The following is a 15,967-nucleotide window of genomic DNA, read 5'->3' as shown; positions in this document are numbered from 1 at the left end:
CTGTGTACAAACGGAGTTTACATGCTCGAGAGGCTGGTATATAACAAGACGCTGTTTGGCAGGATCGGGGATATAGGTCAGCATCCGTACTTTGGTTAGTTTCATCTGAGCCCAACACTTTTAAGGGAATATGAGAATATGCACTTTATATATGCTTATAACACTTTTCACATTTACTTGTTGATTACCATGACAACATGGTCACATGTTTTTATTAACCAATGAAAAACTCTATGGGTGGTAACTATGTTTAATTGTGAACATTTGCACCTGATGTTGTACCAATCAGATTGTTTTAGAGATCTATATATATGCACTTTATATTCATGCTTGACAAAGGCTACACTATAGCCGAAACGTTGCACTGCTGATGACCTAAATAAAGACCACAGCCTTTTTGAAATTGGGAGTCTGCATACTTTTTGCTGTGACCTATACCAATTGGGTGTCTTTAGACAGTTATTGCCACCGCTGCTTTATACAGCGGTGGCTTTTGGGAAGTAGTGTGGCGCAGCGTAACGTGCTGCGTGGTCTGAATACCAAGAGGTGGGGTGGGGGAGGCTGCTGGGAACAGATGTGGCCCACGCATGTCTGTTCTTAGGACCTGCAGCATCTTCGATCATACGCTGAATGAGAGGGGGGGTATCTTGAAGTGAATGCCAGCCGGGTACACTGGTGTCCTGTCAGCGCTGCCAACCCGCACTACATCCCCGGCCACTGAAGCTGCTGAGCGATGCTGATCTCCTGTCAGAAAGGTTAAAGGGGGAGGAGAAGGGGCACCACAGCGGCATCATTCATTTTGGGGGCACAATAAATGAATACAGGGCACAGTGTCAATTTGGGGACATAGGGGGAGATCAAAACCTGTGGACAGGAAACATTGACCCGTTACCCATAGCAACCAGATCGCTTTTCATTTTCAGAGACCTTGTTATGAAAGTGATCTGATTGGTTGCTATGGACAACTCAGCCTCTGCACAGGTTTTGATAAATCTCCCCCAGTGTGTGGCAGTACTATACCAGGGACATTACATGTGCCCGTACTATACCAGGGACATTACATGTGCCCGTACTATACCAGGGACATTACATGTGCCCGTACTATACCAGGGACATTACATGTGCCCGTACTATACCAGGGACATTACATGTGCCCGTACTATACCAGGGACATTACATGTGCCCGTACTATACCAGGGACATTACATGTGCCCGTACTATACCAGGGACATTACATGTGCCCATAATATAACAGGGATATATTGTGTGGCAGTACTATACCAGGGACATTACATGTGCCCGTACTATACCAGGGACATTACATGTGCCCGTACTATACCAGGGACATTACATGTGCCCATAATATAACAGGGATATATTGTGTGGCAGTACTATACCAGGGACATTACATGTGCCCGTACTATACCAGGGACATTACATGTGCCCATAATATAACAGGGATATATTGTGTGGCAGTACTATACCAGGGACATTACATGTGCCTGTAATATACCAGGGACATTACATGTGCCCGTACTATACCAGGGACATTACATGTGCCCATAATATAACAGGGATATATTGTGTGGCAGTACTATACCAGGGACATTACATGTGCCCGTACTATACCAGGGACATTACATGTGCCCGTACTATACCAGGGACATTACATGTGCCCATAATATAACAGGGATATATTGTGTGGCAGTACTATACCAGGGACATTACATGTGCCTGTACTATACCAGGGACATTACATGTGGCAGTACTATACCAGGGACATTACATGTGCCTGTAATATACCAGGGACATTACATGTGCCTGTACTATACCAGGGACATTACATGTGCCCGTAATATAACGGATATATTGTGTGGCTGTACTATACCAGGGGCACTGTGTGGTAGAAATATACCATGGATACAGCATTTGTCAATATACCTAGAGAACAGCATGTGGCAGCACAAGGGGAATAGCTTGTGGCAGTAATATACCAGGGTACAGTGAGGCAATATATCCAGGGGCATAGCTTGTGGCAATAATCCAGGAGCACAGCATGTGGCAGCACTATACCAGGGGAATAGTGTGTGGTGGTAATATACCAAGGTACAGTGAGGCAATATATCCAGGGGGAATAGCTTGTGGCAGTAATATACCAGGGTACAGTGAGGCAGTATTATATCCAGGGGCATAGCTTGTGGCAATAATCCAGGGGCACAGCATGTGGCAGTAATTATATGCCGTAGTATATGGCAGTATTAGGTTAAGGTGGTAGTGTGTGGTGGTAATCTATTCAGGGGTATAGCATGTGGCAGCATTTTCATTGGCACAGTAGGCAGCAGTATTGTTTATGGGTACAGTATGGCAGTATTCAGACTAGAGAAGTACATATACATCCTCTGGAGTTCAGTCATTTTACTGATATCTTTCATGTCACTGCGGTCAATAGGTGTGAACCAGGCTTTAGCGCTTAACACTGACCTTTACCAGTGACAGACATGGATGAGCGGACCCTCGCTAAAAATAGTTGAGTACCCCCGAGCTAAGGCATGGGTGCGGGTTCATTCAGACTTCGTTTTATTGGGAGGGGGTGTCTGCCTGCGTTTTGTTTTCTGAACTTGTCTTGCGGAATTTTTGTACCTGTAGGTCTGGTATACCCAGAGGTCTGGTGGCTTTAACCCTTGCACCACCACTCTAGAGTCTTGGCTGGACTGATTGGGTGTAATTATGACACCCCCCCATATTTATAAAGATTGTGAATTCTGAGTAAGCAGTGGGGACCCCCACTCAGAAGCTCCCCATATACTGCTAATGAATTGAGAGCACCTGCCCTATATATATATATATATATATATATAGATACATGAGACAGAAGGTTCAGTGTTTCACAACTTTTTATTTTTTTAACACAGAAACTGACAGACAGGCTAGTAGAGGGTGACTCTGGGCCCCTTCAGTGATAGGAGACACATCACTGGGTGAGACAGTGGGCCCTGCAGTGACAGGAGAGGTTATGACTGGTGACTCTTCTTACTCCTTGGAGGCGATGTAAACTATGAGGTCCACGACACGGTGGCTGTATCCGAATTCATTGTCATACCTGCAAGAAACGAGTCGCATGAGAAGCCAGCAATGCATGTCAGTCCTAAGTAAACCGAGGGCTCTGATCTCTACTTCTAGATTGAGAAGGGTCAGGTAGTAATGCCAGGCTGAGGGGTGGGTAAGGAGGGAGTATTTTTGTAATTGTTAATTACCATGTATGAAAATTTGTATAAAATAAAAGCTAATGATCTGTAATGCAGACGGAGCAAAACTAAAGATTCACTTTATATCAGTGGACCTCCAAACATTGCATAACTACAACCCCCAGCATGCCCAGACAGCAGTTGGCTGTCTGGGCATGCTGGGGGTTGTAGTTTTGCAACATCTGGGAGGTCCACAGTTGATGTAAATCATGCCTGCCATAAAAGAATTCCTATAAGTTAGTAGTTTATCATTAGAGATGAGTGAACTTACAGTAAATTCGATTCGTCACGAACTTCTCGGCTCGGCAGTTGACGACTATTCCTGCATAAATTAGTTCAGCTTTCAGGTGCTCCCATGGGCTGGAAAAGGTGGATACAGTCCTAGGAGACTCTTTCCTAGGACTATACACCGAAGCACCTGAAAGCTGAACTACTTATGCAGGATAAGTCATTCAACTGCCGAGCCGAGAAGTTTGTGACGAATCGAATTTACTGCAAGTTCGCTCATCTCTATTTATCATAGTAAGCAAGCAATCAGAATGACCCCAGGTGTCTATTGCTCCCTGATATCAGCCTTGTCCCCCATTATACTTTGATTTTTCCCTACATTTTGCATCAAAAATCTCCTTCATACTCACCAAGAGATCAGTTTAACAAAGTGCTCGTTCAGTGAAATGCCTGCGCCAGCATCAAAGATGGAGGAGTGGGTGTCACCATTGAAGTCAGATGAAACGACCTAAAAAAATTTAAAGCGCAGGGAGTGTAAGGGTTAAAAGGACGTTACCACAGATTTTACAGCCACATAATTGTACAAGGCTGAGCAACCCACCTCGTCCTCTGTGTATCCCAGGATTCCCTTCAATGGTCCTTCAGATGCCTTCTTCACAGCAGCCTTAATGTCGTCATATTTGGCCTGAAATTTGGGAGCAGGAGGTTAGATTAACCCTTTTTTTTTCCAGGGGGAAGAGAATGATAGAGTCCAAGTTTGACAGGAGGTTCTCATACTTACTGGTTTCTCCAAGCGGACAGTCAAGTCAACGACTGACACGTTGGCAGTGGGAACCCTGAGGGCCATACCAGTGCACTTTCTGGAAGAGAAATAAAAGGATTTAGGGTATTGTGCGCTGATCTCTTGCCTGCTTATCCCCTCCCCCCCTTAATCTTTGCAGCTGCAGACAGTGGCTTCTTACCCGTTCAGGGCTGGGATGACTTTGCCTACAGCCTTAGCTGCACCAGTTGATGCTGGGATGATGTTCTGTGCGGCACCTCTGCCATCACGCCACATCTTTCCTGATGGTCCGTCCACGGTCTTCTGGGTAGCGGTGTAGGCATGGACTGTGGTCTGAGAAGAGCAAGATAGCGGGATCAGTGAGCCAAGCAGTAGAAGTGAATGAACACTCCTTAAAAACAAACTAGCGTAACCACCAGGGTGCCTCCAGCTGTTTCAAAACTACAACTCCCAGCATGCCCGGACAGCTGTTGGCTGTCCGGGCATGCTGGGAGTTGTAGTTTTGAAACAGCTGGAGGCACCCTGGTTGGGAAACACGAGCAGAAGTTACTCACCATCAGGGCCTCAACAATGCCAAAGTTGTCATTGATGACCTTTGCAAGGGGAGCAAGGCAGTTTGTGGTGCAGGAGGCATTGCTGTGGGCAGAAAGTCACGTGTCAGTCACACAGGTAGTGCAGGACTCCATTACCACCCCCCCCATAGGCTGCAGTTTAGTCTACAGGTTTGGGCTCCATAATTTCCACAGACAACTGCTCTAGTTCTGAGACATCTAAACAATCACTTCCCAGTGTGTTCCTACATAGCAAACAGGAAACCCATCACCTGTTCACCCCGCACTATAACAGGAGACTGATGCGGGGTCTGACTGCTATACCTACTTGCAGTCTGGCACTGTCCCTCCAAAAAGTCCCCCTTCTTCCTGCACTCACCTGTGCACTGAGGTGGTCCTGCCAGCTAGATTTAAATATTCAAAAGTGCCAGCGCATCAGTCACGTGAGTGCTCGTGCCTACCGAGTGCCAATGTGACTGGTGATGCGCTGGCGCTTATGAATATTTAAATCTAGCTGGCAGGACCACCTCAGTGCACAAGTGCAGGAACGACAGGACCTTTGGAGGAACAGGGTGCTGGACTGCAGGTAGGTATAGCAGTCAGACCCCGCATTGGTCTCCTGTTCACCCGCACTATAACCCGGTGTATCAGGTGACTTCCTTTAAAGGGACACTAGTTTTTTTTTTATCATATCAACTGGTGCCAGAAAGTTAGATTTTTATAGAAGTAATTTACAAGTTGTAATCCTTCCAGTACTTAGCTGCTGTATACTACAGAGGAAGTTGTGTAGTTCTTTTTGGTCTGACCACAGTGCTCTATGCCGACACCTCTGTCCATGTCAGGAACTGTCCAGAGCAGGAGCAAATCCCCTGTAACAAACCTATCCTGCTCTGGACAGTTCCTGACATGGACAGAGGTGTCATCAGAGAGCACTGTGGTCAGACAGAAAGGAAAAACACAACTTCCTCTAGTTTACAGCAGCTGATAAGTACTGGAAGAATTAATAGAATAGAAGTAAGCAAGTTTTTTTTATATTGGGGAGATTTAATCAAAACCTGTGTAGAGGAAGAGTGGTGCAGTTACCCCTAGAAGCTAACCGATTGGTTGCTTCTTTCATTTTTAGAGGCCTGTGAAAAATGAAAGAAGCGATCTGATTGGTTGCCATGTTTACCCTAAAATTTGCCAGTGCTCTAGTGCATCCGCAGTGTATTTGACACTGGATACCCTGCCAGCAGAGAGAACTGCAAAGCTGCGGCTGGGTGTCAGCCGACTCAGCAGCCTCAAATATGCTGCGGGTGCTCTGTGTGACCCTACCCCAGTGTTTCCAACCAAGATACCTTCAGCTGTTGCAAAACTAAAACTCAGCATGCCTGGACAGCCGAAGGCTGTCCGGGCATGCTGGGAGTTGTAGTTTTGCAACAGCTGAAGGCATTTTGGTTGTGGAAACACTGATCTACCCTAACAGTAAAGAAAGCCTTGGTCTTTCAGAGACTGCACTACACTTGGCTGCAAATCCATATAAAACCTGTGGACAAGTGTTTTCCCACTAGAGCAGTGTTTCCCAACTAGGGTGCCTTCAGATGTTGCAAAACTACAACTCCCAGCATACCCAGACGCAAAACTACAACTTCCAGCATGCCTTTTTGTAACAGCTGGAGGCACCTTGGTTGGGAAACACTGCACTAGAGGTGTGGAGTTCTTCCTAAAGAGCAGCCGTGTTCGATGCAGAAGCCATAGTTGTGACATAACTTGCGCCCACCAGACACCGACCAATGCAGTTACTAGCAGACTACATAGTCCCAGCACTGTAAACTGGTGTTCTATGCCTACAAGCCAGTGTCGTCCGCGCCCCCCCCCCCCCATCCATGTACCTCCAGCTAACGCAAAACCCCAACTCAGAAATCAAGCTTCATAGTTACCTGACAACCTTATTGGATTTGTCATAGGTTTCATGGTTGACACCAACAACATACATAGGCGCATCTGCTGATGGGGCAGAGATGATAACACGCTTGGCACCTCCTTTCAAGTGAGCCTAGAGGAAACCATGTGGATTCATTACTAGAAGTGCAGGTAACCAGGGTATTAGAGGAGTAATAGCTGCAGCGGATACTTACAGAGGCCTTATCGACTGTGGTGAAGACGCCAGTAGACTCCACCACGTAGTCAGCGCCAGCTTCAGCCCATTTGATGTTAGCTGGGTCACGTCTGCAAAATAAGACCGGTTCATTACAATGGGTAGCAGGAGCAGCTGAGACTCACTATAAGGGTCAGTTAACATGCATATTTTCTGCTGCAGATTTTTTGCTACTCATTAAAGCCAGTGGGCAGCAATTCTGCACATGTGAACGCACCCACAGCATATTTTATGCTGCAGATCTGCCACTGAAGGACTGCTGCATGGTGGCTTTAGGCCCCTTTCACTAAAAACTCCAGAAAACAGCTGCCCAAAAAAATCCTATTCATGTCAAGGGGATTTTTTTGAACATCCTTTTGCATCAGGCATGTCTGTTTTTACTGGCACAAAGGACAGTGCATGCACTAATTTCTGGTCCGAAAAAAGTTACATTTTAACATTGAAGTCTATGGGAACCGGATGTAAAAAAAAAAAAAAAAAAAAAAAGTGTTCTGTTAGGTGTTTTTGAACATCTGTTTGCTCTGAGCATGCTCAGTACATCTTTACAAAAAGGCATGAAAAACCCGGATGTAACTGGTAACACATTGTCAGTTATCCATTACCAGTTATTGTAAAACAGCAGGGAAAAAATAAATGGCAGGATGATACCTGTAGTGTGAAAGGGGCCTTACATGTGCCTGCTCGGAGCGTCAATACACCACCACAAGCAGACAATGCTATGTGCGAGTTGCCGTGCACTTTCAGTGTGTCTGCTCGTAGTTGTGTATTGACACTCCGAGCAGACACATGTGAAGCCACCATGCAGGGGTCCTTCAGCAGATCTGCAGTGTGAAATACACTGTGGGTCCACTTGTGTGAATGTTACACCACACAACCCCCCCCAGACATTGTATGAAGACTTATGGTTTTTTGGCTCAGATGTCTACTTCTTGGACGGCAGCCACGGGGGGGGGGGGGGGGAGGTGTAACTGCAATCTGATTCCCATGTTCATAAATGGAGATAAATGGCTTTGGGGAATCATTCACCTTTAAATGGGGCAGTGAAGATGCAGACAATGTTTACATATTAGGGAAACGTTCAGGAATTGCAGAAAATCTGGAACATTAAAGTGATTATCTGTTACCGGCTTTGTATTTAAAAAAGGTGCAATTACCCTAGACCAGTGTGCCTACAGCTGTTGCAAGACTACAACTACCAGCTTGCCCAGCCAGCCATTGGCTGTCTGGGCAAGCTGGTAGATGTAGTCTTGCAACAGCTGTAGGCACACTGGTTTAGACAAGAAAGGCTTTCACCCCCACCCATTAAATCACAATCACTAATCATTTAACAACCACAAAACCAAATATATATTTTTATAGGGTGAAATTGAAAAAAAAAAATCTGCCATTTTGTAACTTTTGGGGGCTTCTTTTTCCATGCAGTAAATTTTTTGGTAAAAATGACACCTGATATTTTTTCTGTAGGTCCATACTGTTAGAGATACCCAGTTTATGTAGGTTTCATAACTACATGCACCAAAATTAGTGTGTTTAAAATTGTCCTCTGACTCCCATAATTTTTATTTTCTCATGTTTGGGGCTATAAGAGGGCTCATTTTTTTTACAGTGGTCTGTAGTTTTTATTGGTACCATTTGTTTTGATGGGACTTTGTATTGGTCACTTCATATACCATAAATAGCAATTTAGGACTTTGGTATTTTTTATGTGTGCGCCAACCGTGAGGTTTAGCAAACATTTTAATAGTCCGGACACTTCGCACGCAGCGATATCACATTTTTTTTTAATAAATTAAGTGTAAAAATGCTTTAAAGTGGGGCAAGTTAAACATTTAATAGGGGAGGGTTTATTTTCATTCACTTTTTTCACACTTAGTCCCCACAGGGAATCTTCTGATTTTATGCTGGGTAAAGTCGGCAACCGCTGAGCATCGTGATGAATATAATTAATAACTTCACTCCTCTCTAAATGCTATGAAATATAGACCAGTGTTCCTCAGCGATCTGCTGCGCAGGCATGGAGTAGTAGATTGCCGTATGGAGAGGCAGGTGAGGACCCTTGCCGTCCGGTAAACTCTTTGGACATCACAATTATGTCACGATAGTCACGATCAGCTCTGCTGAGCCGCTGGGACAGTTACTTTCATTTTAGATGCTGTGATCAACTTTGATTGCAGCGGCTAAAGGGCTAATGCAGGGCACTGGCCCGATTGGCAGTGCCTGGCATTAGCCATGGGTCCTGGCTGCCTGTAGCAACTGGGACCCACTAGGTTTAACCTGTTCACTGCTGGTAAGAACAGTTTAAACCCAGTTAATGGGACAAGAGCGTACATGTATGACCTTGGTCCTGGACATGTTAATAAATTTGCAAACACTTTAGATCAGTGGTTCTTAACCTGGGTTCGATTGAACCCCAGGGGTTTGGCGAGTCAGTCCCAGGGGGTATGGCAGGGACTGACTAGGGCCCCAAGCAGAGCCTGTAGCAATGGAGCAGTCCCTCCCACAGGCACCCATTGCCGGCATCGCTGCCCCCCCCCCCCCCCGGTTGTATTATTACCTGTTGCCGGGATCGCGTCCGTGCTGCTTCAGGCCTCTGGTGCGCTTCCCCTGCATCGATGCTATGCGCTGCACGGCGCAATGATGAGTGACGTCACTCGTCATTGTGTCTTGCAGCGCATAGCAACGATGAAGGAGACGCACACCAGAGGCCTGAAGCAGCACGGACGCGATCCCGGCAACAGGTAATTATACAACCGGGGGGCAGCGGCACCGGCAATTGGTGCCTCTGCCCCTTCTCTCCCCCCCTGTCTGTCGGCAACGGGGCAGCGATAGACAGGGGGAGAGAAAGGGCAGCAGGGCTCTAGACCCCAGGAAAGGCAGGGGGAGAGAAGTGGGAAGCGACGGCCTCTTCCCCCCCCCCTGCCTTTGCTGGGGGCAAGAAACAGTGTACGGGGGTATACACATGCACCCTCATTTTACCAAGGATATTTGGGTAAAAAATGAGGGTGCGTGTTATAGGCAGGTGCGTGGTATACCCCGATAAATATGGTAATCTCCTTATAGTCCAATTTACTTAAACCTCATTGAAACAGGGAGCTGCCCCTCATCTTGGGCATAAGGCATAAAAGTCCATATTTGGGGGGGGGGCAGGGGAGGAAATAAAAATGAAATGCAAAGCTGATTGGGAGTACATCCCAGCTTTAGGACTAGTAAATACTTACTCCTGAGAGACGGTGATTGGGTGGCCATTGATCATCAGCTTTCCATTTTCAATAGCAACGGTTCCCTTGAAGCGTCCGTGAGTGGAGTCATACTTGAACATATACTCCTGAGAAATACAATATTCACATAAGGAAAGCTGCTAGTAGATTACAGCCAGGCTACAATAGTGGCCCATCAGTATAACCAAGTGTTTCCCCAATCAGGGTGCCTGCAGCTGTTGCAAAACTACAACTCCCAGCATACCCAGAGCCTTTGGCTGGGTATGCTGGGAGTTGTAGTTTTGCAACAGCTGGAAGCATCCTGATTGGGGAAACTAGTATAACCATTACTATAAGGGGGATCTTCCAGTGGAAGAACTAGAAGTCTCAGCATGCCTTGTAGTAACACCAAGTGGCCTCCTGTAAGTGTCAGATGACTTACGACTAAGCCTAGTGCCCACCAACCCTTGCACCACAGAGTAAGCTGCTGATGTTTTGCCAACGTACCATGTAGGACAGATCGATGAAAGGATCATTGATTGCAACAACGGACAGTTTATCAGATATAAATGCGGCACGGGTCACCAGACGCCCGATGCGGCCAAATCTGTCAAGAACAAAAAGGTAGTCATTAAAAATAAGACCCCAAGGCTGCATGTAAGGCACTGACCGTCCCTTGCAATAGGCTCCCTGATTATGCATACAGTGTCCCAGACCTACATCTGCAGTCATGACAACAGCATTTAGGGCATGATGGGAGTTGTAGTTTGGTGAAAATTTGTGGGACCACCACTATATAAGCTACTTGATCATCATGATACCCTGTGGCCAACCCCCAAAATTAGATTGACTAGCTTGATCAGACACATCTCGTTTCTTGTTCTGCCCTTCTGGTCCAAAAATATGGATTCATATAGTTTAAAAGGGGTACGCTACTGGTGCCAGAAAACTAAACAGATTTGTAAATTACTTCTATTTAAAAAAAAAAAAAAAAAGTAATCCTTCCAGTACTTAGCTGCCGTATGCTCCACAGGAAGTTTTTTTGAATTTCCTCTGACCACAGTGCTCTTTGCTGACACCTCTGTCCATTTTAAGAACTGTCCAGAGCAGGAGAGGTTTGTTATGGGATTTGCTCCTGCTCTGGACAGTTCCTAAAATGGACAGAAGTGTCAGCAGAGAGCACTGTGGTCAGACAGAAAGGAAATTCAAAGAGAAAAGAACTTCCTGTGGATCATAGCAGCTGAAAAGTACTGGAAGGATTAAGATTTTTTTAATAGAAATAATTGACAAATCTGTAACTTTCTGGCACCAGTTATTTTAAAAGAAAAACCTTAAGGCCCAGGCCAATTTTATTTTTGCATTTTGGTTTTTCCTTGTGTTTTAGAAATCCTAATTTTTATATTTTCATCCACAGACTAGTATGAGGGCTTGGTTTTCACACGACCAGTCGTCCTGCATAATTACATCACTTTTACCATAAAAATGTATGGCACAACACACACACTGTGGAAAGAACCGCAATTTTGCCGGTTTCTTTTTCACGTTGTACAATTTATGTTGTGTTCTTTATTCTGTGGGTCAATACAATTAAAATACCCATGATTACACTTCTATTGTGCTAGGAAAAAAAAAAAAAAAAGCTAACTTTTTAACCAAGTTAGTAGGTTTAAAATCCTTCTATTTTGACAACCTATAACTTTAATTTTTCTGTATAAGCGGCGGTATGAGGGCTCATTTTTTTGCACCATGATCTGTACTTTTTATTGATTCCACATTTGTGTCTATAAAACTTGAATAAAATATGTGACAAAAAAAATGCAATTTAGTTTTTTTTATATTCTTGCTGTTCACTGTACAGCAGCGGTCTTCAAACAGTGGCCCTCCAGATGTTGCAAAACTACAAATCCCAGCATGCCCGGACAGCCAACGGCTGTCCGGGCATGCTGGGAGTTGTAGTTTTGCAACATCTGGAGGGCCACAGTTTGAAGACTGCTGCTGTACAGTGAACAACATTGGGGGAGATCAAAACCTGTCCAGAGGAAAAGTTGCCCATAGCAACCAATCAGATCGCTTCTTTCATTAAGGCCTCTGTAAAATGAAAGCAGCGATCCGATTGGTTGCTATGGGCAACTTTTCTTCTGCACAGGTTTTGATAAATCTCCCCCATTATATTTTAATAGTTCGGACATTTACACATTGCAATACCAAATGTGTTTTTTTTTTTTTAACACTATGGGGGCAAGATGGGATAAAAAGGACATTTAAAGATTTTTATTGGGGGGGGGGGGGGTTTCTCTCTGCTAAAAATAGTCCCCTATGGGGACAATTAAAGTGTAATCATTTGATTGCTAATACTGTTCAGTGCTATGCATGGGGCATAGCACTGATCAGTGTTATAGGAAAGAGTCTCCTAGGACTGTATCCACTTTTTCCAGCCCACCTGAAAGCTGAACTAATTTACGCAGGATAAGTCATCAACTGCCGAGCTGAGAAGTTTGTGACGAATCGAATTTACTGTAAGCTCGCTCGTCTCTAATAACGGCATCTGAGGAGTTAGTGTCAACCGTCTGCAGTCATGTACAGGATTTAAATATACATCCTGGTGCGCCAAGTACCGAAACACCAGGACCTAAATTTAAAGGGGGTTATCCCAGAACACACTTTTTATACGTCAACTGGCTCCAGAAAGACAGATTTGTAAACTACTTCTATTTAAAAAAATAAAAAATCTTAATCCTTACAGTACTTATGAGCTTCTGAAGTTAAGGTTGTTCTTTTCTGTCTATGTGCTCTCTGATGACACCCGTCTCGGGAAACGCCATGTTTAGAAGAGGTTTGCTATGGGGATTTGCTTCCAAACTGGGCGGTTGCCGAGACAGGTGTCATCAGAGAGCACTTAGACAGAAAACCTTAACTTCAGAAGCTCATAAGTACTGAAAGGCTTAAGATTTTTTTTTTTAATAGAAGCAATTTACAAATCTGTTTAACTTTCTGAGAGATAGATATATATACAAGTTTTCCTGGAATACCCCTTCAAGTCCCTGGTCGTTAATGGGTTAAAGCCAGGGCTACACAGCTATTAGTGACCATGCAACACGAGATCCCAGGGTCAGACTGCATCATCGCAGTTCGTGAATGCGCTTGCATTGCAACCCATAGATAACTGGAACACAGACAGCAGATGTAAAAACTTGTATTTCTATATAACCACATTCACCATTAGCTGCAGTTTCAGCAGTGCAACCCTGTGATCTAGTGGCATTACCAAACCAGGGTGCCTCCAGCTGTTGCAAAACTACAACTCCCAGCATGGCCGGACAGCCTTCGGCTGTCCGGCCATGCTGGGAGTTGTAGTTTTGCAACAGCAGGAGGCACCCTGGTTGGGGAAAAACACTGATCTAGTCCATCCAGCCTTAGGCCATGAACGCATGACTAGGTTTATATAGGAATGTCAGTATTCATCCAGGGCATCTGGGCATCACAGCCCCTTCTATAAGCATTCCCAGGGACCTTAATCCACATGTTATGACAGCGCAGCACATCTGACATGCCACCGAAATCCAGGAGCAATGCCCTGCAGGCCTGTGGAGAGAGACCTGTAAAAATAAAAAGCCCTGGCTGCAGAACAACTCCCCCCGCCGCTGGGGCAAAGTTCACGGCTGAGTGTGCAAAGTGTGAACAAACAGGAAGATGCGGCGGATAAAGTCCGGCTAGAAGGACACGGGGTATTATAATGCCGCAGGGTCCGGTGTCACTGAACGGCTGACGACACCCGATGAGGTGCAGACAACACTGCTCTTTATAAGACATAGGGCAGCCAAATTACACCCCCCATGGATGAGACCATTCCCCCTCCCAGCAGCTGGCACTCTATTAATAGGAGACCTACTTTACACTGTCAGGAGAGACCGGCTGCAGAGGTCACCCCGTTCACATAACAGGCTCTGGAATATGTAGCAGAGCTGATCACGATACATGGACCCCCCCTGGGACACCCCCCTTCCAAGCATCTACATGCAAGGACAGCAGGACGTGAGTCATCTCCCATGTTCTTGTGCAAGCTCATACTGTACAAGGGGAGGTGGAGTGCTCAGACACACCCCTCTGCATGAATCAGGTATGAGGTGCAGCACTGAGACCACCACAACCCCCAACCAGGGTATAAAGGCAGACGACATGACCTTCAGATGTCCTTGGAGGTGCATCAAATGGATGGGGGTGCTGGAAATAACACAGCACCCCCCCCTGCAGATCAGGGAGCTGCACAAGAACTGCAGAGACATGGTGGGTGGGGCTCAAAGGGGGACATGACCAGTCACATTGGTAAGGGTTAATGGAGCCGCCATCTTGAGATCTTACCCATGCAATGGACCAGGAGCCTAGTGCATCATATCTACATCAATCTGCCCCAGGGGAGGGGAGATTTTTCACCCAACACCCCCCTTGTAACCATGGTTACCATTAACTCTCACAACAGATGCTGTATGATTAGACCTGTTGGCTGTAGTATATTATACCTTATATTAACCCATTAGATCACCGATTTTAAACCTCAAAATAGATGCCCCATTATATAGCAATATATCTATATTGGGGGATCCCTTACTGCCAACCATGTATTAAAAATCAGTGATGTATAGGGAATAAGGGGTTAATCTCCCTAGAATGACCCTGGAGGACCATGGATGCCAGCACTCACCCGTTGATACCAACTTTCACCACCATGTTTGCTGTCTGTAGTTTCTGTTCCTACAAAAGAAACATAAAAACTCATAAAAAACCTGACAAAAACCCCACAAAGCAGCAAAAAACTAATACACCCGCTTCTCTAAGCCCGGCACCTACCTCTCACAAGTCCTGCTGCAGAGTGACTACGAAGGAGCCGAGCGCCCTTATATACCCGGTCAGATGATGGACACACACGGCCCCGCCCACCAACAGCTCTCGACCAATCACCGCCCGCTGAGTCCAACCGTCACTGGCACCTTCTGTCATCTCAAGACCGGGCTACGTGCTGCCGTATTACCGCTAGTAGACGCGCACTCTCTTCCTCTTCCTAATCTGCAGCTGTTCCCCCATTTTGTGATTACCGTAATGCGCTTCCCAGTGATCATTATATTTCATTGAGGACCTTACTGTATATATGGTCACTCCCATCTCCTGTAGTATCTACGTTATTATACACCTGCCTCCATCTTATTACCACATGTCCCCTCCCTCAGGATATTGCAGTAGCAGCTTCATCTATTTCATCCTGTGACCTCACTCAGCTCTCCAAACCTCAATGTCACATATAGATGTACAGTCATCCCTCAACATACGATGGTAATTCGTTCCAAATGAACCATCGTTACTTGAATCCATCGTATGTTGAGGGATCAGTGCAATAATAATATAGAAAGTTTTGCTCACGTGTCCGGACCGTCACCGCTGTCCTGGATCGTTGTTCTCCATCACCATCATCACGTCCCCGGGGTGTTCCCGCCACCCCAGACCATCACCGCTGCCCTGGATCGTCACTCTCCATCACCATCATCACGTCCCCGGGGTGTTCCCGCCGCTCCTCACCTTTACTGCTGTCCTGGATCGTCACTCTCCATCACCATCATCACGTCCCCGGGGTGTTCCCGCCACTCCAGACCATCACCGCTGCCCTGGATCGTCACTCTCCATCACCATCATCACGTCCCCGGGGTGTTCCCGCCACCCCAGACCATCACCGCTGCCCTGGATCGTCACTCTCCATCACCATCATCACGTCCCCGGGGTGTTCCCGCCGCTCCTCACCTTTACTGCTGTCCTGGATCGTCACTCTCCATCACCATCAT

At 45.9% G+C, this 15,967-nt stretch overlaps 1 protein-coding gene across 1 annotated transcript; it reads right to left on the bottom strand.

Annotated features, from left to right (window-relative positions):
• Positions 1–2,876: 2,876 nt before the first annotated feature.
• GAPDH (glyceraldehyde-3-phosphate dehydrogenase) lies at positions 2,877–15,057 on the bottom strand. The gene is made up of 12 exons (XM_056530783.1): positions 14,985–15,057; positions 14,839–14,888; positions 10,647–10,746; positions 10,161–10,267; positions 6,923–7,013; positions 6,725–6,840; positions 4,809–4,890; positions 4,436–4,587; positions 4,255–4,333; positions 4,075–4,158; positions 3,884–3,981; positions 2,877–3,100 (listed from the first exon to the last, which is right to left on the bottom strand). Exons 2-12 carry the CDS (start codon positions 14,862–14,864, stop codon positions 3,031–3,033), a joined length of 1,005 nt encoding a protein of 334 aa, XP_056386758.1. The 5' UTR covers positions 14,865–14,888; positions 14,985–15,057; the 3' UTR covers positions 2,877–3,030.
• Positions 15,058–15,967: the final 910 nt, after the last annotated feature.

Source organism: Hyla sarda, chromosome 7 (assembly GCF_029499605.1).
Source record: "Hyla sarda isolate aHylSar1 chromosome 7, aHylSar1.hap1, whole genome shotgun sequence".
Classification (NCBI taxonomy): Eukaryota; Metazoa; Chordata; class Amphibia; order Anura; family Hylidae; genus Hyla; species Hyla sarda.
The sequence above is the reverse complement of the archived record's forward strand: the minus strand, read 5'-3'. Positions and strand labels throughout refer to the sequence as shown.